The following is a 26760-nucleotide window of genomic DNA, read 5'->3' as shown; positions in this document are numbered from 1 at the left end:
GGGCTCAATCCTTGACCTTCCATCCCGAGGGCGTTCCCGCTGGCCATGAGCAGCCCAGTGCCCACCGAAGTGGATAGGGCAGTAAAGAAGGGAGTATGGCACGCTTGCCTTCGTCGGTCGGGCACTGAGTACAAGAGTCGGGAAGTTCTGTTGCAGCTTTATAAAACTCTGGTGAGGCTGCACCTGGAGTATCATGATCGGTTCTGGTCGCCCCCGATACAGGAAGGGTGTGGGGGGGGGCTTTGGAGAGGGTGCAGGAGAGGTTCACCGGACGCTGCCTGGATTAGAGGGCGTGAGCTGCAAGGAGAGGTCGGACAGACTTGGGTTGTTCTCTCCGGAGCGGCGGAGGCTGAGGGGAGAGGTTTATAAGATCACGAGGGGCACAGATAGAGTAGACAGCCGGTATCCTTCTCCCCCCCAGGGTTGAAATGTCTAAAACCAGAGGGCATGCGTTTAAAGGTGAGAGGGGAAAAGTTCAGGGGGGGGGTGGAGGTGGGGCAAGATTTTTTACACAGAGAGCGGTGGGTGCGTGGAATGTGCTGCCAGGGTGGGGGTGGAGGCAGATACGACAGAGGGGTTTGAGAGGCTGTTAGACAGCCCATGGGATGTGCAGGGAATGGAGGGAGGTGGACACTGTGTAGGAGGAGGGATTGAGTTGAATTTGGCACTGTGTCCGGCGCAGACATGGTGGTCCACGTCAGCGAGTGCTGGTGGCAGGGACAGGGCAGCTGTGGAGGGGGTGGAGGTAGCCTTGGGTTTAAAACTGGGATTGGCTGGGTACTCAGGAATCATCAGCCTGCCAGGATCTGCATTCCCTGCTAATTAACCCCGCCCCCGCCCCAGACCGGGTCTCTGTGGAGCTCGGAGGCAGCAGCTATACTGGCTGCACCACTGGTCACCTGAGCTGGGATTGATGGTCAGCCACAGACTCGAATAACCGTGCTGTGACTCTCTATGAATCCACAATAGTTACACGGCACGGAAGCAGGCCCTTCGGCCCAACTGGTCCATGCCGACCAAGATTCCCATCCAAGCTAAGCTGGGGTCCCTGGTTCTAGACGTCCCAGCTGGTGAAACCCCCCCTCCCCGTCTCCTCTGTCAAGCTCCAATCAGCTCTCTCATTTTCAGAAAGTCGTAGTCATACAACAGGAAACAGGCCCATCGGCCCAACCGGTCCCTGCCAACCCAGATCCCCATCCCAGCCGGTCCCATCTGCCCGCGTTTGGCCCCATATCCCTCTGAACCTTTCCCATCCACGGACCTGTCCGAGTGTCGTACCTGCCTCACCCACTTCCTCTGGCAGCTCGTTCCACGTACGACCACCCTCTGGTTGCCCCTCGGGTCCCCTATTAATCTCCTTCCCCCTCTCACCTTAAACCTGTGCCTTCTAGTTCTTGATTCCCCAACCCTGGCTGGGGGGAAGACTGTGCGCATTCACCCTATCGATGCCCTAGTGGATTTATACACCTTTATAAGGTCACCCCTCACGCTCCAAGGAATAAAGTCCCAACCCGCCCAACCTTTCTCTCCATGACTCAGTCCCTTGAGTCCCGGCAATGTCCTCGTAAATCTCCACCAACACCTTGTACAACTGCAACATAATGTCCTGACTTCTGCCTTCAGTACCCTGACCAATGGAGCCAGAGTGCGGAATTCACAGCTCATTAAAACAGGCGAGGGAACCACAGGGCACACCCTCCCCAGAGCAGACAATATGTGGGGCGTTGGGGTTATTTATAAGTGGCAGCAGAAGTGACTGGGTGTTCACGGAACGCAGGGTGTTGCATTGCGATGGTAAACATGCATCAGCTTCGCTTCAGACAGTTGACGATATTTTATTGAAGCTAAGGCAGTCTGTTGTCTGCTTTCCTTTGGGAAAGATGAATGGATTGATTAGCCTGTCCTATACCATCGCCACCCCCTCCCCGCCGTTCTCCCACTGTTGATGCAGCACAGCCATCTTAGGAGGTCCAGCATGGGAAACAGACCCTCCGGCCCCCGAGTCCGTGCCTGCCCTCCCCACACTGATCCCATTTTACACCCACCCCCCCGCCCCCCCCACCACCCCTTGCGCACACACTCAGCGGGCAGTTAACATACGGTCCCACACGCACACACACACCGGTACACGCAAAGTACATGCAAGCTCCACACCGACACACACGCACGCTGTGCAAACTCCGCACTGACATACACACACACACACACACACACACACACACACACACACACACACAGAGTCAGTCACACACACATGCGCACACACAAACACACACATACAGTTACAGACACAGTCAGTCTCTCACACACACACACACACACACACACACACACACACACACACACAGTCAGTCATGCGCACACACACACACAGTCAGTCATGCGCGCGCGCACACACACACACACACACACACACACACACACACACAGACGCACACACACGAGGTGAGGGGGTGGGTGCGGGAAGTCTCCCCGCGGTGTGCCGCTGAGATCTGGGGTGACCTGCCTTTAAAAATGGCAGAAGCAGATCTGTCGCAGGGAACCACTGGAGCTGCCGGAAAACAGAGAGGGGTAACCGACCAGCGAGCTCTCCCACGGGGCTGGCAAAGGCTCTGTGGGCCCAATGGTCTCTGTTGTGATTCCGGACAGGTGATGAAGATCACCAGGCAGCCAGGGTACGTTGAGACAGAGGGAAGGGGAAGATGTATTCTGTGCAGCAGGGTCCCTGGTACGTGTGTGGTTGTGTCCCTCCCTGTCTTTCTTGCTCTCTTCGCCTGTCTCTGTTTCTGCATCCCCTCCAACCCTCCCACTCCTCTCTCTCCCTCCCTCTCTCTCGCTCTCACCTGTCTCTGATATACTTTGCTCTCCTGCTCGAGCTCTTTTTACACTCCATTTTCTCTCTCAACCCTTTTCTCCCTCTCCCCTCCCTCTCTCCCTCCCTCTCTCCTCCTTCCCCCCTCCTCCCCTCCCTCCCTCCCCTCTCTCCCCCTCCCCTCTCTCCCCCTCCCCTCTCTCCCCCTCCCCTCTCTCCCCCTCCCCTCTCTCCCCCTCCCCTCTCTCCCCCTCCCCTCTCTCCCCCCCCCCTCTCTCCCCCCTCCCTCTCTCCCCCCTCCCCTCTCTCCGCCTCCCCCCTCTCTCCGCCCCCCCCTCTCTCCGCCTCCCCCTCTCTCTGCCTCCCCCCTCTCTCCGCCTCCCCCCTCTCTCCGCCTCCCCCCTCTCTCTCCGCCTCCCCCTCTCTCCCTCCCCCCTCTCTCCGCCTCCCCCCTCTCCCGCCTCCCTCCTCCCTCTCTCTCCCTCCTTCTCCCTCTCCCCCTTTCCTCCCCCTCCCTCTCCCCCTCCCTCTCCCCCTCCCTCTCCCCTCCCCTCTCCCCTCCCTCTCCCCCTCCCTCTCCCCCTCCCTCCCCCTCCCTCTCCCCCTCCCTCTCCCTCCCTCTCCCCCTCCCTCTCCCCCCTCTCTCCCCTCCCTCTCCCCTCCCTCTCTCCCCCCTCTCTCTCCCCCCCTCTCTCCCCCCTCTCTCCCCCCCTCTCTCCCCCCTCTCTCCCCCCCTCTCTCCCCCCTCTCTCTCCCCATCTCTCTCCCCCTCCCCTCTCTCCCCCCTCTCTCCCCCCCTCTCCCCCCCCTCTCTCCCCCCCCTCTCTCCCCCCCCTCTCTCCCCCCTCTCTCTCCCTCCCCCGTCTCTCTCCCCCCTCTCTCTCCCCCTCTCTCCTCCCCCTCTCTCTCCCCCCCTCTCTCCCCCCCTCTCTCCCCCCCCTCCCTCCCCCCCTCCTCCCCCCCCTCTCTCCCCCCCCTCCCCTCCCCCCTCCCTCCCCCCTCCCTCCCCCCCCTCCCTCTCCCCCCCTCCCTCTCCCCTCCCTCTCCCCCCCTCCCTCTCCCCCCCCCTCCCTCTCCCCCCCTCCCTCTCCCCCCATCCCTCTCCCCCCCCCTCTCCCCCCCCCTCTCCCCCCCCTCTCCCCCCCCTCTCTCCCCCCCCTCTCTCCCCCCCTCTCTCCCCCCCTCTCTCTCCCCCCCCCTCCCTCTCCCCCCTCCCCCTTCCCTCTCTCCCCCTCCCCTCCCTCCCCCCCTCCCGCCTCCCTCCCCCCCCTCCCTCTCCCCTCCCTTCTCCCTCTCCCCCTCCTTCTCCCTCTCCCCCTCCTTCTCCCTCTCCCCTCCTTCTCCCTCTCCCCTCCCTCTCCCCGCCTTGCCTCTCTCCCACTGTGCACCTCCTTCCAGCAACAGCCCTCCACCTCGCCCCTGATGGGGATAAACCCCCTGCAGTCCCTGGTGGGCTCAGACGCCGGCTGATGGTAATTTCCCCACCTGACGTCGTAATCGTTACTTTCCCGGGAAGGTGGCCCGGGGCGTAACTTTGTGTACGCCTGGGCAGGCGGGAACACACATGGAGACCTCACGGTGACTGTTGTCTCCTTTTGCCAGGCAGTTACCCCCACCCCCCTCTCCCCCGCACCACCCCCCGCTGTAACTGTGCATGCCTGTCTGCTGCTTCCAAACACTTAACCTGTTTTGATTAACGAAATGAGGCAGGGGTTGGCGGCAGAGGGCTTGTAGCTGGTGTGCGTGTGTGCACGTGCGTGTGTGTGTGTGTGCGTGCGTGCGTGTGGGTGTGTGTGTGCCCATCTGTGTAAACACTATTAATGTGGTGCTAGGCTTGTGCTATCAGCTTCATTAATATCTCACTGTGTGTCTCTCTCTCTCTCTCTCTCTCTCTCCTTTGCTCCCACCGCCCCATCTTCTCACCACCCCCCCCCCCCCCCCACCCCCCCTACTACTTTTGGTACTATTTTGGAATTACAAGGAGCTGGTAAGAATACACGTTGGTGGGGGGGAGGAGGGTGGGGGGTGTGGGGGTGCGAAATGAAGCCCTTTAACCCTTTGTGGGGGGGGGGGGGTGAGTGGGCTGCAATGTTAGAACCTGGAGCCACACACAAAAGCTCTGGAGGAACTCAGCGGGTCGGGCAGCTTCCGTGGAGGGAGCTGAAGGACGGTGGACGTTCGTCTGGATAGCCGGTGAGGGGAAGGGCTGGGGGCACACGACAGGTGGATCCAGGTGAGGAGGGGGCAGGCAGGCAGAGGAGGTGGGGACGGAGGTCAGCAGGTGATTGGGGGGTGGGGGGGCTGCGGGAGTTGGGATTTGTTGGGGGGGGGGAGGTAGAGAATGGGACCAGATCAAGGGAGGCGGGAGAGGGGAACAGTGGAGGGGGACCCAGTGGGAGGGGCGTTTGTGGGTGACAGACAGATGGAGTGGTTGGAGGAGGGGGAAGGAGGGTGATCAGGGCGGGGGGCTGGGGTGGGTTGTAGGTCAGGAAGAGAGAGAAAACGTATTGGTTTATTATTGTCACTTGTACCGAGGTTCAGTGAAAAACTTGTCCTGCACACCGATGGTACAGGTCAATTCATTACACAGTGCAGTTACATTGGGTCAGTACAGAGTGCATTGAGGTAGTACAGGTAAAAACAGTAACAGTACGAAGTAAAGTGTCCCAGCTACAGAGAAAGTGCAGTGCAATAAGGTGCAAGGTCACAACAAGGTAGGTCATGAGGTCAGAGTCCATCTCATCGTATAAGGGAACCGTTCAATAGTCTTATCACCGTGGGGTAGAAGCTGTCCTTGAGCCTGGTGGTACGTGCCCTCAGGCTCCTGTATCTTCTACCTGATGGGAGAGGGGAGAAGAGAGAATGTCCCGGGTGGGTGGGGTCTTTGATTATGTCGGCTGCTTCACCAAGGCAGCGAGAGGTAAAGACAGAGTCACAAGATCGCAAGACAAAGGAGCAGAAGTAGGCCATTCAGCCCATCGAGTCTGTTCTGTCACTTCACTATGAGCTAAACTATTCTCCCATCTAGCCCCAGTTCCCGGCCTTTTCCCCATATCCCTTGATACCCTGACTGATTAGATACCTATCAATCTCCTCCTTGATCACCCCCAATGATCGGGCCTCCACAGCTGTACGTGGCAACGAATTCCATAAATCCACGACCCTCTGGCTAAAGAAATTTCTCTGCATCTTTGTTCTAAGTCGGTACCCTCTAATTCTAAGACTGTGCCCTCTAGTCCTGGACTCGCCCACCAAGGGAAACAGCTTGGCCACATCTACTCTGTCCAGTCCTTTCAACATTCGAAGTGTTTCTATGAGGTCCCCTCTCATTCTTCTGTACTCCAGTGAGTACAGTCCAAGAGCCGACAGACGCTTCTCATATGTAAGCCCTTTCATTCTGGGAATCATCCTCGTAAATCTCCTCTGAACCCTCTCCAACATCAGTACATCCTTTCTAAGATAAGGGGCCCAAAACTGCACACAGTATTCCAAACGAGGTCTCACCAGTGCCCCACAGAGAGGAGGCTGGTTGCCATGGAAAGGGACAGGTCAGCTGAAGCTGGAGACATCAGTGTCCATGCTGTTGGGGTGCAGACCGCCCAGGGGGAATACAAGGTGCTGCTCCCCTAGTTTGGGTTGGGCCTCACCCTGTCAGTGGAGGAGGCCGAGGACAGGCAGGTCGGTGTGTGGCGGAGGGGGCAGGGGTGTTACAGTGGCTGGCAACCGGAAGCTCCAGATGGCACAGTTCATCGTCCCATTCCTCCTTCCCGACACAAGGGGCGGGCGGTCTTAAGCCTCACAGTTGATGGCAGTGCCAACACCCCACCCCCTGCCCTCCTCGCCATCCGGGATGTGCCTGTCAAAACCCCCCCCCCCCCCCCCCCCCACAAGTGGGGGCCGCCACAGCTATTTGGAAACCCGTTCACCGCCTTCCGTGGAGTCACGTGGCAAGGAAACAGGCCCTTTGGCCCGCCGGGTCCGGGCCCACCATCGCCCCACCATTTTATTCCACACCCCCCTCACATTCCCACCGACTCCTCCCCCACATTCTACCCCTCACCCACACGATTCGCAGCGACCGATTAACCCACCAACCCCACACGTCATGGGGCTGTGGGGTGGGAACCAGAGCACCCGGGCTGTCCTTGGAGAGACTGCTGGTCACAGAGGGTGGCGAACTCTCAACCCCAGGGCGGGGGTTTGTGGAGGGGACTGGGGGTTGGGGTATCTAAAGAGGAGCTCTTGGCTCAGAAGGCGTACAGCACGCTTGTCTTCATTAGTCAGGGCACTGAGTTATGAGTTATGTCAGGGAGTTATGTTGCAGCTGTATAAAACTCTGGTCAGGCCGCATCTGAAGTTTTGCATTCAGTTCTGGTTGCCCCCGTTACAGGGAGGGTGTGTGGGGGCTTTGGAGAGGGTGCGGGAGAGGTTCACCAGGACGCTGCCCGGATTAGAGGGCGTGAGCTATAAGGAGAGGTCGGACAGACTCGGGTTGTTCTCTCCGGAGCGGCGGAGGCTGAGGGGAGAGGTTTATAAGATCACAAGAGGCACAGATAGGGTAGACAGCCGGGATCTTTCTCCCCCCACCCCAGGGTGGGAATGTCTAATACCAGAGGGCATGCATTTAAGGTGAGAGGGGGAAAGTTCAAAGGGGATGTGCGGGGCAGGTTTTTTTAGGGAGCAGTGGGTGCCTGGAATGTGCTGCCAGGGGTGGGGGTGGAGGCAGATACGAAAGAAGGGTTTAAGAGGCTGTTAGACAGGCCCATGGACGTGCAGGGGATGGGGGGAGGTGGACACTATGTAGGTAGAAGGGATTGGGTGTCAGTTCAGCACAACATGGTGGGCTGAAGGGCCTGTTCCTGTGCTGTACTGTGTTCTTTAAGCTGGGGGAATTTGAGGGCTGTGCAGAACTGCTGCCTTCCAACAGAAGGGGTTTCAGTTCCGGGGAGATGGGGGGGGGAGATGGGGGGATCTGTCAGAGGGTTCGCAGAGAGATGTGAAGCCATGGAAGGTGCAGAGCAGCTTTCCCTGCTGATGACGGGGTCGTGGGTGGGGCAGGCTGAAGTTTACCAGAGGTTCCCCTTGAGGCTGCAAGGGTGGGGGGGAGTGAAGGTGGGGGAGTGAGTGAGAGGGGTGGGGGGGGGGTGGGGGGCCATTATTTGCAAGGAGGTACCAGCCCCAGATCCCTTTTTCGCCCTCAGGTGGGTGTCTATTTTCTCAGGGGCCCCTTGTTCAGAAGGGGAGATTCAGGAGACAGCAGAGGCATACAGCATGGAAACAGGCCCTTCAGCCCACCCGTCCGTGCCGACCAAGATTCCCATCCAAGCCGGTCCCATTTGCCCGCGTCTGGCCCATATCCCTCTGAACCTTTCCCACCCACGGACCTGTCCGAGTGTTGTTAATGTCCCTGCCTCACCCACTCCCTCTGGCAGCTCGTTCCACGTACGGACCACCCTCTGGGTGAAACAGTTCTTATTAAATCTTTCCCCCTCTCACCTTAAACCTGTGCCCTCTAGTTCTTGATTCCCCAACCCTGGGGGGGTGCGGGGGGGGAAGACTGTGTGCATTCACCCTATCGATGCCCCTCATGGTTTTATACACCTCCATAAGGTCACCCCTCACGCTCCAAGGAATAAAGTCCCAACCCACCCAAACTCTCTCCGTAACTCAGTCCCTCGAGTCCCGGCAACATCCTCGTAAATATCCCTCTGCGCTCTTTGCCACCTCAATGGCATCTTTCCCACAGCAGGGCAACCAAAACCGAACGCGGTGCTCCAAGTGCGGCCTCACCAATGTCTTGCACAACCGTGACATAACGTCCCAGCTCAGTGCCTGGGCTGATGAAGGCCGGCAAAACAGAAGAGCCGGGGAGGGGGTCAGATGGGTTCAAAGCCAGGAACATAGAACATATACCAGTACAGCACAATACAGGCCCTTCGGCCCACAATGTTGTGCCAATCTTTAAACCTCGCCTCAGACTATCTAACCCCTTCCCCCCACATATCCCTCTTTTTTAAATTCCTCCATATGCTTATCTAGCAATCTCTTGAATGTGACCAATGTACCAGCCTCCACCACCACCCCAGGCAGCGCATTCCATGTCCCAACCACTCTCTGGGTGAAAAACCTCCCTCTGATATCTCCCTTGAACTTCCCACCCATTACCTTAAAGCCATGCCCTCTTATATTGAGCATTGGTGCCCTGGGAAAGAGGCGCTGGCTGTCCACTCGATCTGTTCCTCTTAATATTTTGTACACCTCTATCATGTCTCCTCTCATCCTCCTCCTCTCCAAAGAGTAAAGCCTGAGCTCCCTTAGTCTCTCCTTATAATGCATCCTCTCTAAACCAGGCAGCATCCTGGTAAATCTCCTCTGCACCCTTTCCAACGCCTCCACATCCCTCCTATAATGAGGCGACCAGAACTGGACACAGTACCCCAAGTGTGGTCTAACCAGAGTTTTGTCGAGCTGCATCATTACCTCGTGGCTCTTAAGCTCGATCCCACGACTTATGAAAGCTAACATCCTATAAGCTTTCTTAACTACCCTATCCACCTGTGAGGCAACTCTCAGGGATCTGTGGATATGAACCCCCAGATCCCTCTGCTCCTCCACACTGCCCAGAAGGGTACAGACGGAGGGAAGCAGGGAGCGAAGGTGATGGGCTGGCGAAGGCAGGGGGATGCCAGGAGAAACCGTTCCCCACAGCGAGAGGGTGGGGATAAGTGAAGGGGGGGGGTGGTTCAGACGCAGGTTAGAAAAGGGCTACGGGTGGGGAAGGTCTCGGATTCAGACGTGGCCTCCCCCCACCCGACGCCCAGCTGACCGCCCTCCTCCCCTCTGTGCAGGAGGAGTTGAACAGTGAGAGCGTGGAACGCATCGTCGTCAACCCCAATGCGTCCTATGACAAGTTCAAGGACAAGCGGATCAGCACCAAGGACATCGGTGAGTGACCGTCGGCCTGAGACCTTTAGGGGTGGGGGGGTGCAGTTACCGGCTTCCCAGAGGGCAGCCACACTCTGGACCGGCACTTGTGTCACCGAGGCAGAGGAGGGTACAGAGCAAGCTTAGAGTTAAGCTCAAAGTGGGGTTCATTGTCACACACGCACAGGTCCGTGTGTGCACGGGGGCAATGAAACACTTCCCTGCTGCAGCATCACAGGCACAGAGCATCAGAGACACAACATTCACAGGGAAAAGCATGAATTCAACACAATTTTTACAAGAAAGAACACACTTAGTACAAAAAAACATTGTAGTGCAAAGCGGTCCCAGTGTTGCTGTACTGAGGCAGTGATCAGGGTTGTGCCGGTCGGTTCAAGAACCGAATGGTTGAAGGGAAGTCGCTGTTCCTGAACCTGGTGGTGTGGGGACTTCAGGCTTCTGTACCTCCTGCCCGACGGGAGCTGCGAGAAGATGGCACGGCCCGGAAGGTGGGGGGATCTTTGACGACGGACGTTGCCTTCTTGAGGCAGCGCCTCCTGTAGATACTCCCGACGGTGGGGAGGGATGTGCCCGTGATGTATCGGGGTTGGGTCCACTGCCCTTTGCAGCTTCCTGCCCATTCGAATTGCCGTCCCAGACCGTGATGCAACCGGTCAGGACACTTCCAACGGGACATCTGTAGAAGTTTGTCGGAGTGTTCGGTGACAAGACAGTTGGACAGGTACACGGATGGGAAGGGTCTAGAGGGATATGGGCCAAACGAGGGCAGGTGGAACTGGCTTATGTTGGTCAGCACGGACAAGTTGGGCCGAAATGCCTGCTCCCAACTCGCCTTCCACCTCCCTCCCTCCCTCGCCTCTGGCTCCTGCTCCCTCCCGCATCCCACCGATCCTCCGCCCGCTTGCCTCTCGCCCCCGCAAGCCCTGAGTGCGAGCAGCCCAAGCGCCCTGGTGACAACGCGCCTGTCTTCCCTGCCCCGCAGATTTCTCTGACCGGATCAGCAAGGCGAGGCGGACTGGATACGAGTCAGGGGATTACGAGATGGTGAGTATCGGAGCTGGCCCCTTTCACCCGCGGCTGCTGTCTGAGATCCCTCCGGGGAGGCGGTCCCAGTCGTGGAGGTGGCTTCTCCTCGTCTGCTTCCGAGACCACCTCCCGAACCAGAAGGGGAATTCCGTTCTGGTCACCCCCATTACGGGGAGGGTGCAGTGGAGGTTCACCAGGACCAATGCACAAAGTGCGGGGGGAGGGAGGGCTGTAGGGGAGGGAGGGAGTCACAGAGACAGGGAGGGGAGTAGGGGAGGGAGGGGGTCACGGAGACGGGGAGGGGTGCAGGGGAGGGAGGAGGTCACGGAGACGGGGAGGGGTGCAGGGGAGGGAGGAGGTCACGGAGACGGGGAGGGGTGCAGGGGAGGGAGGAGGTCACGGAGACGGGGAGGGGTGCAGGGGAGGGAGGAGGTCACGGAGACGGGGAGGGGTGTAGGGGAGGGAGGAGGTCACGGAGACGGGGAGGGGTGCAGGGGAGGGAGGAGGTCACGGAGACGGGGAGGGGTGTAGGGGAGGGAGGAGGTCACGGAGACGGGGAGGGAGGGGGTGACGGAGACGGGGAGGGGCGTAGGGGAGGGAGGGGGTCACGGAGACGGGGAGGGGTGCAGGGGAGGGAGGAGGTCACGGAGACGGGGAGGGGTGCAGGGGAGGGAGGAGGTCACGGAGACGGGGAGGGGTGTAGGGGAGGGAGGGGGTGATGGAGACGGGGAGGGAGGGGGTGACGGAGACGGGGAGGGGCGTAGGGGAGGGAGGGGGTCACAGAGATGGGGAGGGGTGCAGGGGAGGGAGGGAGTCACGGGGAGCGGGGCAGCATCCATGGAGGGAAATAAACGGTCGACGTTTCGGGCCGAGACCCTTCATCTGGACTGGAGAGGAAGAGAGCAGAAGCCGGAATAAGGGGGTGGGGGGGTAGGAGCACACGCAGGTAGGAGAGAGGGGAATCCAGGTGAGTTGGGGGAAGGTAGGTGGGTGGGGGGGGAAGATGTAATAAACTGAGAGATCATGGGTGGGGGAGGGGGAGGAGCACAGGTGGGCAGGGGATGGGTGAGCCCAGGTGATATGCCGTCCAGGGGAGGGGGGATGATAGGTGGGTAGGGGAGGGGAGTGGGGAGATGTAATAAGCTGAGGGGTGACAGGTAGAAGAGGCCGAGGGCTGAAGGAGGAGGAATCCGGTAGGAGAGGGCAGTGGACCATGGAATAAAGGTTCACCAGGACACTGCCGGGATTAGAGGGCGTCAGCTACAAGGAGAGGTTGGACAGACTCGGGTTGTTCTCTCCAGAGCGGCAGAGGCTGAGGGGAGAGGTTTATAAGATCACGAGAGGCACAGATAGAGCAGACAGCCGGGATCTTTCTCCCCCCACAGGGTGGAAATGTCTAATACCAGAGGGTGTGCATTTAAGGTGAGAGGAGGGAAAGTTCAGAGGAGATGTGTGGGGCAAGTTTTTTTTACACAGAGAGCAGCGGGTGCCTGGAATGTGCTGCCAGGGGTGGGGGTGGAGGCAGATACGATAGCAGGGGTTTAAGAGGTTCTTAGGCACATGGATGTACAGGGGATGGAGGGAGATGGACCGTGTGCAGGCAGAAGGGATTGGGTGTTATAAGCTTCGTGAGTTGGGTACAACATGGTGGGCTGTTCCTGTACTGTTCTATGTTGTATGTGAAGGGAGCAGACACAGGGGAACGCCAACTCCCCCGCCTCAGGTTCCCCTCGGGGTCTCGCACCATCCCAGCCCCGTCACTAAGGGGAGCGCTCGCGCCCTCTGTGGAGTCGGGAGAGCATGCATTCCCGGCATCGGTCCGAGGGGATCGTCCCGAGGTGCTGTGCAGACCTCTGAGCCGATGAGGTGGTCTCACCAAGGTCACAGCTCCCAGGGGTTCCAACTGGGGCTGTGGAGAGGGGCTGGGATGTCCAGAACTAAAAGGAGAGTTGGGGTGGGGGGGGGGGGGGGGGGGCAGGCGGTAACACAGGTCACGGGGAACACTGGAGACCGCAAGAAGCTGGATCAACGCACAGAGCGCTGGGGGAACTCAGCAGGTCGGGCAGCATCTGTGGCGGGAGATGGACGATCGACGTTTCTGGGCCGGATCCCTCCTCTGGACAGTCCAGATATGCAGGCAGAGGTGGCAAGACCTTGGTGTGACCTCTCCTCCCCTCCCCCAGAGGGTGGGTTCGGGTGGGGACCTCTCCCTGGCCGGACCCTGGTGTGACCTCTCCTCTCCCTTGTTCCCCCCACAGCTGGCTGAAGGATGCGGGGTCAAGGAGACCCCCCAGCAGAAGTACCAGCGCCTGCTGCATGAGATGAAGGAGCTGTCCGAGGAGGTGGAGCACATCAAGGTGGGATGCGGGCTGGGTGGGGGGGGGGGGGGGGGGGGTCTCGCCATCTCCCTACCCGCCTCCCCGGTCCCTGACCCAACTGCAATGTCCGTCTGACACCGCATCGTTCTCACAGATTCTGTTCTCCTGTTCACATCCCCGCACCCCTCCCCGTCTGTGTGATCCCCTCCCTCCCCTACACCTTCCCCGTCTCTGTGAGCCCCTCCCTCCCCGTCTCCGTGACCCCCTCCCTCCCCCACACCCCTCCCCATCTCTGTGACCCCCTTCGGGCCCCGCACCCCCCCCCCCCCCACCCCGCCTTGTTTAAAGGCTCGGGCACGGTGTGACGGGAGGGCGGGTCCCCAGCTCCCTCCCTGACGGGCCTCGCGTCTGCCCGGCAGAATTCCGTGAAGGACTCCGCGGCGGAGGAGAAGCTGACTCCGGTGGCCCTGGCCGGCCAGGTGGCCTCCCTGAAGCAACAGCTGGCCACCCTGCAGCTGGAGAAGGTGCTGGGACCCGACGCAACCATTGACCTGACTGATCCCGAGGGAGCATTGGCCAAGTAAGTGGGGGAATGTGTGCGGGGGGAGTGGGGGCTGCTCTGATGATGTTCTCCTGGGGAACCTTGGGCTATAAGGTTCCCTCAAAAATCATTGGTATTGGTTTTTTATTGTCACTTGTACCGAGGTCCAGTGAAAAACTTGCACACCGATCATACAGGTCAATTCATTACACAGTGCAGTTACATTGAGTCAGTACAGAGTGCATTGATGTAGTACAGGTAAAAACAATAACAGTACAGAGTAAAGTGTCACAGCTACAGAGAAAGTGCAGTGCAATAAGGTGCAAGGTGACAACAAGGTAGATCGTGAGGTCAGAGTCCATCTCATCGTATAAGGGAACCGTTCAATAGTCTTATCACAGTGGGGTAGAAGCTGTCCTTGAGCCTGGTGGTACATGCCCTCAGTCTCCTGTATCTTCTACCCGATGGGAGAGGGGAGAAGAGAGAATGACCCGGGTGGTCAGTCGAGTTTATCGTTGTATGCTCATGCACAGGTACAGTGAAAAACTAAAGGGCATGTACTCAAGGCGAGAGGGGCTAAGTACAGAGGACATGTGCGGGGCAAGTTTTTTTACACAGAGAGCAGTGGGTGCCTGGAATGTGAATCAGAACCAGGTTTATTATCACTGACATATGTCATGAAACTTGCTGTTTTGCGGCAGGAGTACAGCGCAAGACAGAGAAATTACTGTAAATTACAAAACTGCAGTGCAAAAGAGGAATTACAAAGTTCATGGACCTTCAAGGAATCTGATGGCGGAGGGGAAGAAGCTGTTCCTGAATCGTTGAGTGTGGGTCTTCAGGCTCCTGTACCTCCTCCCTGATGGTAGTAACGAGAAGAGGGCGTGTCCCGGGTGGTGAGGGTCCTTAGTGATGGATGCCGCCTTCTTGAGGCACCGCCTCTTGAAGATGCCCTCGATGGTCGGGGAGGGTTGTGCCTGTGATGGAGCTGGCTGAGTCTACAACCCTCTGTGGCCTCTTGCAACCCGGCGCGTTGGAGCCTCCGTACCAGGCGGTGATGCAACCAGTCAGAACGCTTTCCACCGTACATCTGTAGAAGTTTGCAAGAGCCTTTGGTGATGGACCAAATTTCCTCAAACTCCTGATGAAGTAGAGCCGCTGGCATGCCTTCTTCGTGATTGCATCAATGTGTTGGGCCCAGGACAGATCCTCTGAGATGTTGACGCCCAGGAACGTGAAGCTGCTCACCCTTCCCACCGCTGACCCCTCAGTGAGGACTGGTGTGTGTTCTCCTGACTTCCCCTTCCTGAAGTCCACAGTCAGTCCCTCGGTCTCGCTGACGTTGAGCGCGAGGTCGTCGTTGTGACACCGCTGGACCAGCTGATCTATCTCACTCCCGTACACTGCCTCGTCGCCGTCTGAGATTCTGCCAACGACAGTGGTGTCATAGGCAAATTTTTAGATGGTGTTTGAGCTGTGCCCGGCCACACAGCCAAGAGTGTAGAGAGAGTAGAGCAGTGGGCTACGCACGCATCCTCGAGGTGCACCTCGAGTGCAAACTTCACCTCATCGTCTGTATGCGCTCAATACTGCATTTTACAGGTAACTGGTTTTTTGTCGTTCCTTCCCCGCCCCCTCCCTCCTTCCCCACCTCCTCCTACCCCCCTCCTCACCCTCCGCCCTGCTCCAGGCGCCTGCTGGCCCAGCTGGAGGCCACCACCAGGGAGACGGGCTCGGGCACGGCCGGGAAAAGCCCCGTCAGAGGAGGGGAGGGGAACGCAGTGACGTACGAGCTGTACTACAGGCCGGAGCACACCCGCTTCACCCAGGCAGCAAAGGTAACGGGGACTGGGGGAGAGGGGGAAGGGGAGGGAGGGGGTCGTTAGGGGGAAGGGGGTTCGATAAGGGGGGAAGGAGGGTGGGAGGGGAAGGGGAGGGAGGAATGGGAGTGGGGGAAGGGGAGGGAGGGGAGATGGGAAGGAGTGAGGAAGTGGGGCAGGAGGTGAGGAGAGGAGAGGTGACAGGAAGGAGTGTGCAAGGATGAGGGAGCAGGGTAGGAGGAGGGGAGAAGGACACCGGGGCAGGAGAGGTACCTGAGCAGCCAGCTGTGTCCAGCTGTTCACCTGCCCTCAAGGACCCTGCCTCCCCCCCCCCAAACAACACAAATCCATGGAGCGTCGGCCCTCTCTGCAGGGGTCTGTTGCCCAGTTTTGGTGACAGATTGGGTGGGGAAGGGGTGGAGCGCTCCATCTCCGTCTGGGGTGGGTGGGGAGGGATGTGTGAGGGTGGCCAGGGTGAATTACCTGTGTGTTCCTCTCACACAGCTGGCAGAGCTGGAAAAACGTATGGCAGACCTGGAAGCAGCTGTGGGCACCAGCTCGGACAGACAGGTACACACCTGGGCCAGGTACACACCTGGGGACAGACAGGTACAAACCCGGGACAGACAGGTACACAGCTGGGACACGTACACACCCGGGGACAGGCAGGTACACACCGGGGGACAGGCAGGTACACACCCAGGGACAGACAGGTACAAACCTGGGACAGGTACACAGCTGGGACACATACACACCCGGCGACAGGCGGGTATACACCGGGGGACAGGCAGGTACACACCCAGGGACAGACAGGTACAAACCTGGGACAGGTACACAGCTGGGACACGTACACACCTAGGGACAGACAGGTACACACCTGGGGACAGGTACACACCCTGGACAGGTACACACCTGGGGACAGGCAGGTACACACCAGGGGACGGACAGGTTCACAAACAGGCAGGAAATGGGGGGGGGGGGGGGGGTGTGGGCCATGTGCAGGCAGCTATGAGAAGCTTAGATTAGCATCATGGTCAGCACGGACACTTTGGGCCGAAGGGCCTGTTTCTCTGCCGTTCTACGTTTCACGGTGGGCAGAGATCTCTGCACGACCTCTGGTGACGCCTGGTTCTTCCTTCACACAGAACCCATTGACCGTGGGACTGCAAGACGCCTCTCTCATGGTGAGCTCCTCCCTTCCTTCACGGGGTAATCGGGAGGGTGTGGGTTCCATCCTGGGGGGGCAGGGAGGGGTGTACGTGGCAGGGACTCAATGGGCCGAAGGGCCTGTTTCCGGTGCTGATCTATAAGGGCCCTTGGGAGGGTCACATGGTGGGTGTGGGAGGCGCGATCGCTTAGTTTCAGGTACGTAACATGGTTCCGTCAGTGAGTCAGAGAGAGGAATGGCATCGCTGGTGTGGGTGAGTCCCTCTCTAAGGGCACAACGACCTCACAGCCAGGCCTCTCAGGGTGATGGCAGTCAGTGGGGACTCCTCCGGTGTAGAGAGAGCCTCACCCTGTGTCTGACCCTGGGAGTGTGTGATGGGACGGTGCGGGGGGAGCCTCACCCTGTGTCTGACCCCGGGAGTGTGTGACGGGACGGTGCGGAGGGAGCCTCACCCTGTGTCCGACCCCGGGGGTGTGTGACGGGACGGTGCGGAGGGAGCCTCACCCTGTGTCCGACCCCGGGGGTGTGTGACGGGACGGTGCGGAGGGAGCCTCACCCTGTGTCCGACCCCGGGGGTGTGTGACGGGACGGTGCGGAGGGAGCCTCACCGTGTGTCCGACCCCGGGGGTGTGTGACAGGACGGTGCGGGGGGAGCCTCGCCCTGTGTCCGACCCCGGGGGTGTGTGACGGGACGGTGCGGGGGGAGCCTCGCCCTGTGTCTGACCCCGGGGGTGTGTGACGGGACGGTGCGGAGGGAGCCTCACTGTGTCAGACACGCCGACCACCACCCGGGAAGTGGTGTTATTTATCTCCCCTGTGTTCCAGGGAGCTGTTGAGATACTCCAGGCCAAAGTGAGCACGTTGGACCCAGCTACATTGGACCAGGTCGAAGCAAGGCTGCAGGTGATTCCTGGGGCCGGGGTACAGAGGGGTCTGATGAGTTGTCCAGCCGATAGCCCTGTTCACTGTCTGACCTTCAGTGCCCTGGACCTGGGCATTCAGCACGGCTGTGTGGGGAGGAAGTGATTAGTGTAACAAGAGGCAATGTCTGCTTCCCAGCGAAGAGACGCAGGAGACAGCAATGTTTTGGGGGGGGCGGGGGGGGGGCTGAGGGAGGGCCACATCGAAGGATGTGTGGTGCTGAGGGAGGTGTGGTGCTGAGGGAGGGCCACATCGAGGGAGGGGCAGTGCTGAGGGAGCGCCACATCGAGGGAGGTGTGGAGGGAGCGCCACATCGAGGGAAGGGGCAGTTCTGAGCAAGGGCCACATCGAGGGATGTGTGGTGCTGAGGGAGTGACGCTACTGAGGAAGGGCCACATCGAGGGAGGGGTGGTGCTGAGGGAGGGCCACACCGAGGGATGTGTGGTGCTGAGGGAGTGACGCTGCTGAGGAAGGGCCACAACGAGGGAGGTGTGGTGCTGGGTGCTGAGGGAGGGCCACACCGAGGGAGGGGTGGTGCTGAGGGAGGGAGGTGTTGAGGGAGCACCACATCGAGGGAGGGGCAGTGCTGAGGAAGGGCCACATCGAGGGATGTGTGGTGCTGAGGGAGTGACGCTGCTGAGGGAGGGCCACACCGAGGGAGGTGTGGTGCTGGGTGCTGAGGGAGGGCCACACCGAGGGAGGTGTGGTGCTGGGTGCTGAGGGAGGGCCACACCGAGGGAGGTGTGGTGCTGGGTGCTGAGGGAGGGCCACACCGAGGGAGGTGTGGTGCTGGGTGCTGAGGGAGGGCCACACCGAGGGAGGTGGAAAGGAACGCAGAATTGTGTCACAGTCACAGAGCAACACAGCATGGACCCTTCGGCCCAACTAGTCCATGCCAACCATGGTGCTCACCCAGCTAGTCCCAATCGCCTGGGTTGGGCCCATAGCTCTACAGACCCTTCCCCTCCTGTCCATGTGCTTCTTAAATGACCCTGTTGTGCCTGCCTCACCCACTGGCAGCTCGCTCCACGTACAGACCACCCTCTGGGTGAAGAAGTTGCCCCTCAGGTCCCCTAGTTTCAGACTCCCTGACCCTGGGGAAAAGACCGTGACTGTCCACCTTATGGATGATGCCTGTCATAATTTTAAACACTTCTGTAAGGTGGTCCCTCGTTCTCCTACGTTCCAAGGAATAAAGACCTACCCTGGCCGACCTCTCCCTGTGACTCAGGCCCTTGAGCCCGGGCAACATACTCGTAGATCTCCCTCTGCGCTCTTTCCAGCTCAGTGGCATCTTTCCCACAGCAGGGCGACCGGAACTGAACACAGTGCTCCAAGTGCGGCCTCACCAACAACTTGTACAGCTGTAACGGGACGTCCCAACTCCTGTCCTCAGTGCCCTGACCGACGAAAGCCAGCGTAGAATGGCTTCTTCACCGCCCTGTCTACCTGTGACCCCACTTTCAGGGAACCGTGTACCTGTACCCCGGTGTCCCTCTGTTCCACCACACTCCCCAGAAGACCCACAGGTCTGCACGCAGTACCCCAGCTGTTGCTGGACCAGGAGAACAGGCTTGGTGGGGGTAGTGTTTGATGGGCCCAGCCTGTTCACAGGTCTGCACACACCCCCTCCGCGCCCGGCCTCGTCTGACACCGGCGTTTTTGCTTCCTTCCCGCAGAGCGTTCTAGGGAAGCTGAACGAGATCGCCAAACACAAGAAGGCCAACGAGGATGCAGAGACCCAGAGCAAGGTCAGGGGGCTGGGGGGGAGGGAGGGGAGGGGCCGCGCTCTCGACCCGCTGGGGATATTCTTGGGGCTGATGGAGCCTGTCCGATCCCACTGTGCTCCATCCCGTCCGCTTCAGGTCCCCTGTGGTCCCTGCACCCCGTCCCCTCCCTCACCCGTACTCCCTCGCCCCCCCCGTCCCCTCCCTCACCCGTACTCCCTCGCCCCCCCGTCCCCTCCCTCACCCCCCGTCCCCTCCCTCACCCGTACTCCCTCGCCCCCCGTCCCCTCCCTCGCCCCCCGTCCCCTCCCTCGCCCCCCCGTCCCCTCCCTCGCCCCCCGTCCCCTCCCTCACCCGTACTCCCTCGCCCCCCGTCCCCTCCCTCACCCGTACTCCCTCGCCCCCCCGTCCCCTCCCTCACCCCCGTCCCCTCCCTCACCCGTACTCCCTCGCCCCCCGTCCCCTCCCTCGCCCCCGTCCCCTCCCTCGCCCCCCGTCCCCTCCCTCGCCCCCCCGTCCCCTCCCTCACCCGTACTCCCTCGCCCCCCCGTCCCCTCCCTCACCCGTACTCCCTCGCCCGTCCCCTCCCTCACCCGTACTCCCTTGCCCCCCCGTCCCCTCCCTCGCCCCCCGTCCCCTCCCTCACCCGTACTCCCTCGCCCCCCGTCCCCTCCCTCACCCGTACTCCCTCGCCCCCCCGTCCCCTCCCTCACCCCCCGTCCCCTCCCTCACCCGTACTCCCTCGCCCCCCGTCCCCTCCCTCGCCCCCCGTCCCCTCCCTCGCCCCCCGTCCCCTCCCTCGCCCCCCGTCCCCTCCCTCGCCCCCCGTCCCCTCCCTCACCCGTACTCCCTCGCCCGTCCCCTCCCTCACCCGTACTCCCTCGCCCCCCCGTCCCCTCACCCCCCGTCCCCTCCCTCACCCGTACTCCCTCGCCCCCCGTCCCCTCCCTCACCCCCGTCCCCTCCCTCGCCCCCCGTCCCCTCCCTCACCCGTACTCCCTCGCCCCCCGTCCCCTCCCTCACCTCCCCGTCCCCTCCCTCACCTCCCCGTCCCCTCCCTCACCCGTACTCCCTCGCCCCCCGTCCCCTCCCTCACCTGTACTCCCTCGCCCCCCGTCCCCTCCCTCGCCCCCCGTCCCCTCCCTCACCCGTACTCCCTCGCCCGTCCCCTCCCTCACCCGTACTCCCTCGCCCCCCCGTCCCCTCACCCCCCGTCCCCTCCCTCACCCGTACTCCCTCGCCCCCCGTCCCCCCCTCACCCCCGTCCCCTCCCTCGCCCCCCGTCCCCTCCCTCACCCATACTCCCTCGCCCCCCGTCCCCTCCCTCACCTCCCCGTCCCCTCCCTCACCTCCCCGTCCCCTCCCTCACCCGTACTCCCTCGCCCCCCGTCCCCTCCCTCACCTGTACTCCCTCGCCCCCCCGTCCCCTCCCTCACCTCCCCCTCCCCTCCCTCGCCCGTCCCCTCCCTCACCCGTACTCCCTCGCCTCCCCGTCCCCTCCCTCACCTCCCCGTCCCCTCCCTCACCCGTACTCCCTCGACCCCCCGTCCCCTCCCTCACCCGTACTCCCTCGCCCCCCCCGTCCCCTCCCTCACCTCCCCCTCCCCTCCCTCGCCCGTCCCCTCCCTCACCCGTACTCCCTCGCCCCCCCCGTCCCCTCCCTCACCTCCCCCTCCCCTCCCGTCCCCTCCCTCGCCCGTACTCCCTCTGTTTCTTGCTCTTTTTCCTTCCCTGTTCTCTCCCCCCTTCCCCCGGCCCCTCCCCTCTCTCACTACCCCACTCCCCCTCCCTCTCCTCTCCCCCACTCCCCCTCCCTCTCCTCTCCCCCACCCCCTCCCTTCCCCCCTCCTCTCCCTCACCCCTCCCTTCCCCCTCTCCTCACCCCCACCCCTCCCTTCCCCCTCCCCCTCCCTCCTCTCCCCCACCCCCTCCCTTCTCCTTCCCTCACCAGCCCACTCCCTCCTCCCTTCCCCTCCCCCACCCCCTCCCTCCTCTCGCGCACTCCCCCCTCCCCCCACCCTACTCCCCCTCCCTTCTCCCCACACTCTGCCCCCTCCCTTTCCTCTCCCTACCTCTTCCCCCCCCTTGCCTGCTCTCTGCCCCTCCTCACGCTCCCTGTCCCCCACCCCTCACGCTCACCTCTCCACCTCTACCTCAGTGTGTCGTGCTCCCCCCCCCCCCCCCCCCCACCGTGAGCCGGGGTTACAACGTGTGTGTGGTCCGCAGATCGCCCAGCTGTATGACCTGGTGCAGAAGTGGGATGGGATGGTCACCACCCTGCCGCAGGTCGTGGAGAGACTGGTGGCCGTGAAGGATCTGCATGAGCAAGGTGAGGGAGCATCCCTACCCCGTGTGTGTGTTTGGAGAGTGTGTATCTGTGTCAGTGAGAGTGCCTGTGTGTGTATCTGTGTATCAGAGTGTGTGGTGTGTGTGAGAGTGTGTCTGTGTGTGTGGAGTGTGTATCTGTCTATCAGTGTGAGTGTGCGTGTCAGTGAGAGTGTGTGTGAGAGAGAGAGACTGATGGACATGGGTTGTATGTCTGTCGTGTGTGTGCGCGCGTGCAAGAGGCAGCATGCTGTATGGTGTGTGTTTGTGGAGTGAGTGTGGGAGAGGCCGTGTGACGGTGCTGTGTTTGTGTCCATGCGCGCGAGAGACCGTGTGACATGGCAGTGCGCGCGACCGTGAGAGGCTGCGTGTTGCTGTCTGCGTGCGCGCGGAGGTGCTGAGACCGGGTGACGTTGCGTGTCCGTGTGCTGACAGACTGCGTGATGTTGTGTGTCCATGCGTTGACAGACTGCGTGACGTTGGGTGTCCGTGCGCTGAGACCTGGTGACGTTGTGTGTCCGTGCGCTGACAGACCGCGTGACGTTGCGTGTCCGTGCGCCGAGACCCGGTGACGTTGCGTGTCCGTGTGCTGACAGACCGCATGACGTTGCGTGTCCGTGCGCCGAGACCCGGTGACGTTGCGTGTCCGTGTGCTGACAGACCGCATGACGTTGCGTGTCCGTGCGCCGAGACCCGGTGACGTTGCGTGTCCCTGCGCTGACAGACCGCATGACATTGTGTTTCCCCTCCAGCGATGCAGTTTGCTCGGCTCCTGGCTCACCTGGACTCCACGCAGCAGATGATCACCAGTACCATGAGGGACAACAACTCTCTCCTGACACAGGTACCGCGCCCCACCCTCCCTCTGGTCTACCCCTGCACCCGCAGCGGTTCCAGGACAGTGTCAGTCCTCGGGACGCGAGGCAGGGGAGCCGGCCGGGGAAGGTTGGATCAATGGAGTTCAGTTGGAGTGAGGGGGAGGGAAAGGTGGGAGAGGAGGGGGGGGGTGGAGAGGAGGAGGAGGGGGGAGAAAAGGGGGAGCGGGGCTGAGGGGTGAAGTGAGGTGGATAGAGGGAGGAGGGAAGGGGTAGGGAGGGTTGAGGGGGGTGGGGAGGGAGGGGGGAGGGAAGGGGAGGAGATGGCTGGGGAGGGAGGGGGAGGAGATGGCTGGGGAGGGAGGGGGGAGGGAAGGGGAGGAGAGGGCTGGGGAGGGAGGGGGGAGGGAAGGGGAGGAGAGGGCTGGGGAGGGAGGGGGAGGGAAGGGGAGGAGAGGGCTGGGGAGGGAGGGGGGAGGGAAGGGGAGGAGAGGGCTGGGGAGGGAGGGGGAGGAGAGGGCTGGGGAGGGAGGGGGGAGGGAAGGGGAGGAGAGGGCTGGGGAGGGAGGGGGAGGGAGGGGGAGGAGATGGCAGGGAGGAGGAGGGCAGGGGGAGGGAGAGGGGAAGGGAGGAGGAGGGCAGGGGAGGGAGAGGGGAAGGGAGGGAGAGGGTGAGGGGAGGGAGTGGGAGAGTCGGAGGGCAGGATGATGGGAAGGGAACTGGAAGGGGATTGAAAGTGGGGAGGGGGAGTGGACGGGAGCTGGGGGAAGGCAGGAGGGGGAGTGACAGGGAACATCAGAACATCAGAAATAGGAGCAGGAGTGGGATCCGGCCTGTCAAGCCTGCCCCGCCATTCAATACATCATGGCTGATCCGCCCGTGGACTCAGCTCCACCTACCTGCCTTTCCCCCATGACCCTGAATTCCCCAACTGTGCAAAAATCTATCTAACTGTGTCGTACATATATTTAATGAGGGAGCCTCTGCTGCTTCCCTGGGCAGAGAGTTCCACAGATTCACTGCTCTCTGGGAGAAGCAGTTCCTCCTCATCTCCGTCCTAAATCTACTCCCCCGAATCTTGAGGCTATGTCCCCTGGTTCTAGTCTCACCCACCAGTGGAAACAACCTTCCTGCCTCTATCTCATCTATCCCTTTAATAATTTTATATGTTTCTATAAGATCCCCTCTCATTCCACTGAATTCCAGCGAGTATAGTCCCAGTTGACTCAATCTCTCCTCATAGGCTGACCCCCTCATCTCAGGAATCAACCTGGTGAACCTCCTCTGCACCGCCTCCAAAGCCAGCATATCCTTCCTCAAGTCAGGAGACCAGAACTGCACGCAGTACTCCAGGTGCGGCCTCACCGGTACCCTGTACAGTTGCAGCATAACCTCCCTGCTCTTAAATTCAAACCCTCCAGTAATGAAGGCCAACATTACATCTGCCTCCCCGATAACCTGTCGCACCTGCAAACCAACCTCTTGCGATTCATGCACAAGCACTCCCAAGTCCTTCTGCACAACAGCACGCTGCAATCTTTCACCATTTAAATAATAATCTGATCTTCTACTTTTCCTTCCAAAGTGGATGACCTCACATTTACCAACATTGTACTCCGTCTACCAGACCCTTGCCCACTCACTTAACCTATCTGCAGCTCTCTGCAGACCCTCCGCATCCTCTGCACAATTTGCTTTTCCACTCAATTTAGTGTCATCAGCAAACTTCGATACACTTGGTCCCCTCTTCCAAATCGTTAATGTACATCATGAACAGTTGCGGGTCCAGCACTGACCCCTGCGGCACCCCACTCACCACTGATTGCCAACCAGAGAAACACCCATTTGTCCCAACTCTCTGCCTTCTGTTGGTTAACCAATCCTCTATCCATGCGAATACCTTCCCCCCAACTCCACGCATCCTTATGGATAAGTCTTCTATGCGGCACCTTATCGAACACCTTCTGGAAATCCAAGTATACCACAGCCACCTGTTCCCCTCTATCCACTGCGCTCATTATATCCTCAAAGAACTCCAGTAAGTTTGTCAAACAGGACCTGCCCTTCCTGAATCCATGCTGTGTCTGCCTGATGGAACCACTTCTATCGAGATGTCTCGCTAGTTCTTCCTTAATGATAGCTTCAAGCATTTTCCCGACTACAGACATTAAGCTAACTGGCCTATAGTTACCTGTCTTTTGCCTACATCCTTTCTTAAACAGTGGTGCGACATTCTCTGTCTTCTGATCCGCCGGGACCTGCCCAGAATCCAGAGAATTTGGTAAATTATCACTAACGCCTCTACTCTAACTTCCGCCATTTCTCTCAGTACCCTGGGATGCATCCCATCTGGACCAGGGGACTTGTCTACCTTCAGGCCCACTAGTTTACTCATCTCTACCTCTTGAGTGACAGCGATTGTATCGAGGTCCTCACCTCCCATCGCATCCATGCCATTTTTTACAAAAGTTTACTCACTCAGAGCACGACAAAATGACGCACAGTGTCGAAACCAATGCGAGAAAGCACTACGCAGGCGCATAACTACATCAGATAACGCTAACTTAAACGACCACAAAACACACCACTTCACATCAGAATCCCATTCACACCATCCACAACACGTGCCTGAGGGGCCCACCGAGCGCAGACCTCACCCAGGGTGCCTGAGGGGACCGTGCGCTCCCTCTCCAAGGGCACCCGCGCGCGGACGTGAGCCCGGGGGACAGGGCAGGCAGGCGGACCGGCTGGAACCCTCGGCCGCCTGCCGCCGGGACCCGTGGACGGCCAGCTTGGCCGGGCCCAGCAGAAGATCCCACCAGGAGATCCCCCGCTGCACCGGGTAACCGTAGATCACCGGCGTGGGGCTGGAGTGCAGCCAGAACTTGAGCAGCAGCCCCTTTGGATAGGCGAAGAGGGGCTGTGACCTCGCGCACCCCGCGTACATGTGGTATACTGTCTCCGCCCAGCCGCAGAAGGGACAGGCAGCCGGGATGTCGGTGAACCGGCTCAGGAAACAGTTGCACGGCACCGCCCGGTGCAGCACCCTCTACCCCCCAGGTCCGTAACATCTCCCTTTGGCACATTAGACGTGTCCTCCACCGTGAAGACCACCGTTTCCACATGACCCAGTACTCATTCCCCCTTCCCGTCCTCCAAGGGACCTCCGTTCACTTTAGCTGCCCTATATAACCATGAAAACGTTTACCATCTGTCCGTACGTTTGGTGCTAGTTTACCTCCACAACCCACCTTCCCTGATTTGCTTCCTCGGTGGTTCTTTGTTGCTTTTTAAAGTTTTCTGAACCTTCTGGTTTCTCCCACTGCTCTCGCCGACTTTGCAATGCAGGTCGGGGAGCGAGAGGTGGCGGGGGGGGGGGGGGGGGAGTGGGAGTGGAGGGGCAGTGAAATGGGGGAGTGAGGGGGGAGGAGGAGGGGGGAGAGTGAAATGGGGGAGAGGAGGGGAGGGAGCGCTGAGCTGGTGGACACGGATTCAGCAGGAGCTCTGGGAATTGTGGGGGGGGGGGGGTGGTGGTGGTGGAAACACTGAAGGGAGAACATGGCGGGGAGTCTAGGGGAGGGGAGAGAGAGAGCGACCGTGCCAGGAGCCAGCAGGCTTTGTGGTCAGAGTGTCCCCCTCCCCTGGTGCGTACTCCCACCCTGACCCACCCCCTCTCTCCCCCCGGCAGGTACAACAGACCATGAAGGACAACATGGCCCTGGTGCAGCAGAACTTTGTCACCCTGGACGCCCGTGTGAGGAACCTGGCGGCGTAGGAACCCCGGCTGCTCACTGCCTGCGGGAGGGGAGGGTTGGGGTTGGGGGGGAGGGAGGGGGAGGGTTCAGCACATTATTTAACCATCCGAAGCTCAGCCCCACAACCCTGCCCCGCCTCTTCCCTCCCCTCGGCCGGGACAGATGGACACCACACCTCTCGTCATCCCCCCCATCCTTCCCGTCTGTAACCCAAGCCCCTCCGCCCTGGACGGGCAACCCTTCCGGACACTAACTGCTCTGGCGCGCGCCCTCGCTTGTAGACGCATTAAAGGGCCGCGGCCCCGTTCTGTCTCTTGCTCCAGCCTTCTGTCTCGTGTCTGTGTCTGACCCCGGGTGTGTGTGATGGGACGGTGCGGAGGGAGCCTCACCCTGTGTCTGAGTGTGTGATGGGACGGCGCAGAGGGAGCCTCGCCCTGTGTCTGACCCTGGGAGCGCGTGACGGGACAGCGCGGAGGGAGCCTCGCCCTGTGTCTGACCCCGGGAGTGTGTGACGGGACGGTGCGGAGGGAGCCTCGCCCTGTGTCTGACCCCGGGAGCGCGTGATGGGACGGTGCGGAGGGAGCCTC

At 60.7% G+C, this 26760-nt stretch overlaps 1 protein-coding gene across 1 annotated transcript in view; it reads left to right on the top strand.

Moving 5' to 3' along the window:
- Positions 1-26495, top strand: part of dctn2 (dynactin 2 (p50)) — a 42980-nt gene extending 16485 nt beyond the window's left edge. Inside the window, exons 3-14 of the mRNA XM_052009381.1 lie at positions 9661-9757; positions 10740-10801; positions 13042-13140; positions 13521-13681; positions 15333-15480; positions 15967-16032; positions 16608-16646; positions 17456-17533; positions 19231-19302; positions 21505-21607; positions 22356-22447; positions 26107-26495. Coding sequence (XP_051865341.1) covers positions 9661-9757; positions 10740-10801; positions 13042-13140; positions 13521-13681; positions 15333-15480; positions 15967-16032; positions 16608-16646; positions 17456-17533; positions 19231-19302; positions 21505-21607; positions 22356-22447; positions 26107-26193 — 1104 coding nt within the window. The 3' untranslated portion in view covers positions 26194-26495. The remainder of the gene's footprint in view (positions 1-9660; positions 9758-10739; positions 10802-13041; positions 13141-13520; positions 13682-15332; positions 15481-15966; positions 16033-16607; positions 16647-17455; positions 17534-19230; positions 19303-21504; positions 21608-22355; positions 22448-26106) is intronic.
- The last annotated feature ends 265 nt before the right edge of the window (positions 26496-26760 follow it).

This window comes from Pristis pectinata, chromosome X, assembly GCF_009764475.1.
Source record: "Pristis pectinata isolate sPriPec2 chromosome X, sPriPec2.1.pri, whole genome shotgun sequence".
Taxonomy (NCBI): Eukaryota; Metazoa; Chordata; class Chondrichthyes; order Rhinopristiformes; family Pristidae; genus Pristis; species Pristis pectinata.
This window is presented reverse-complemented; position numbering and strand designations above follow the sequence as displayed.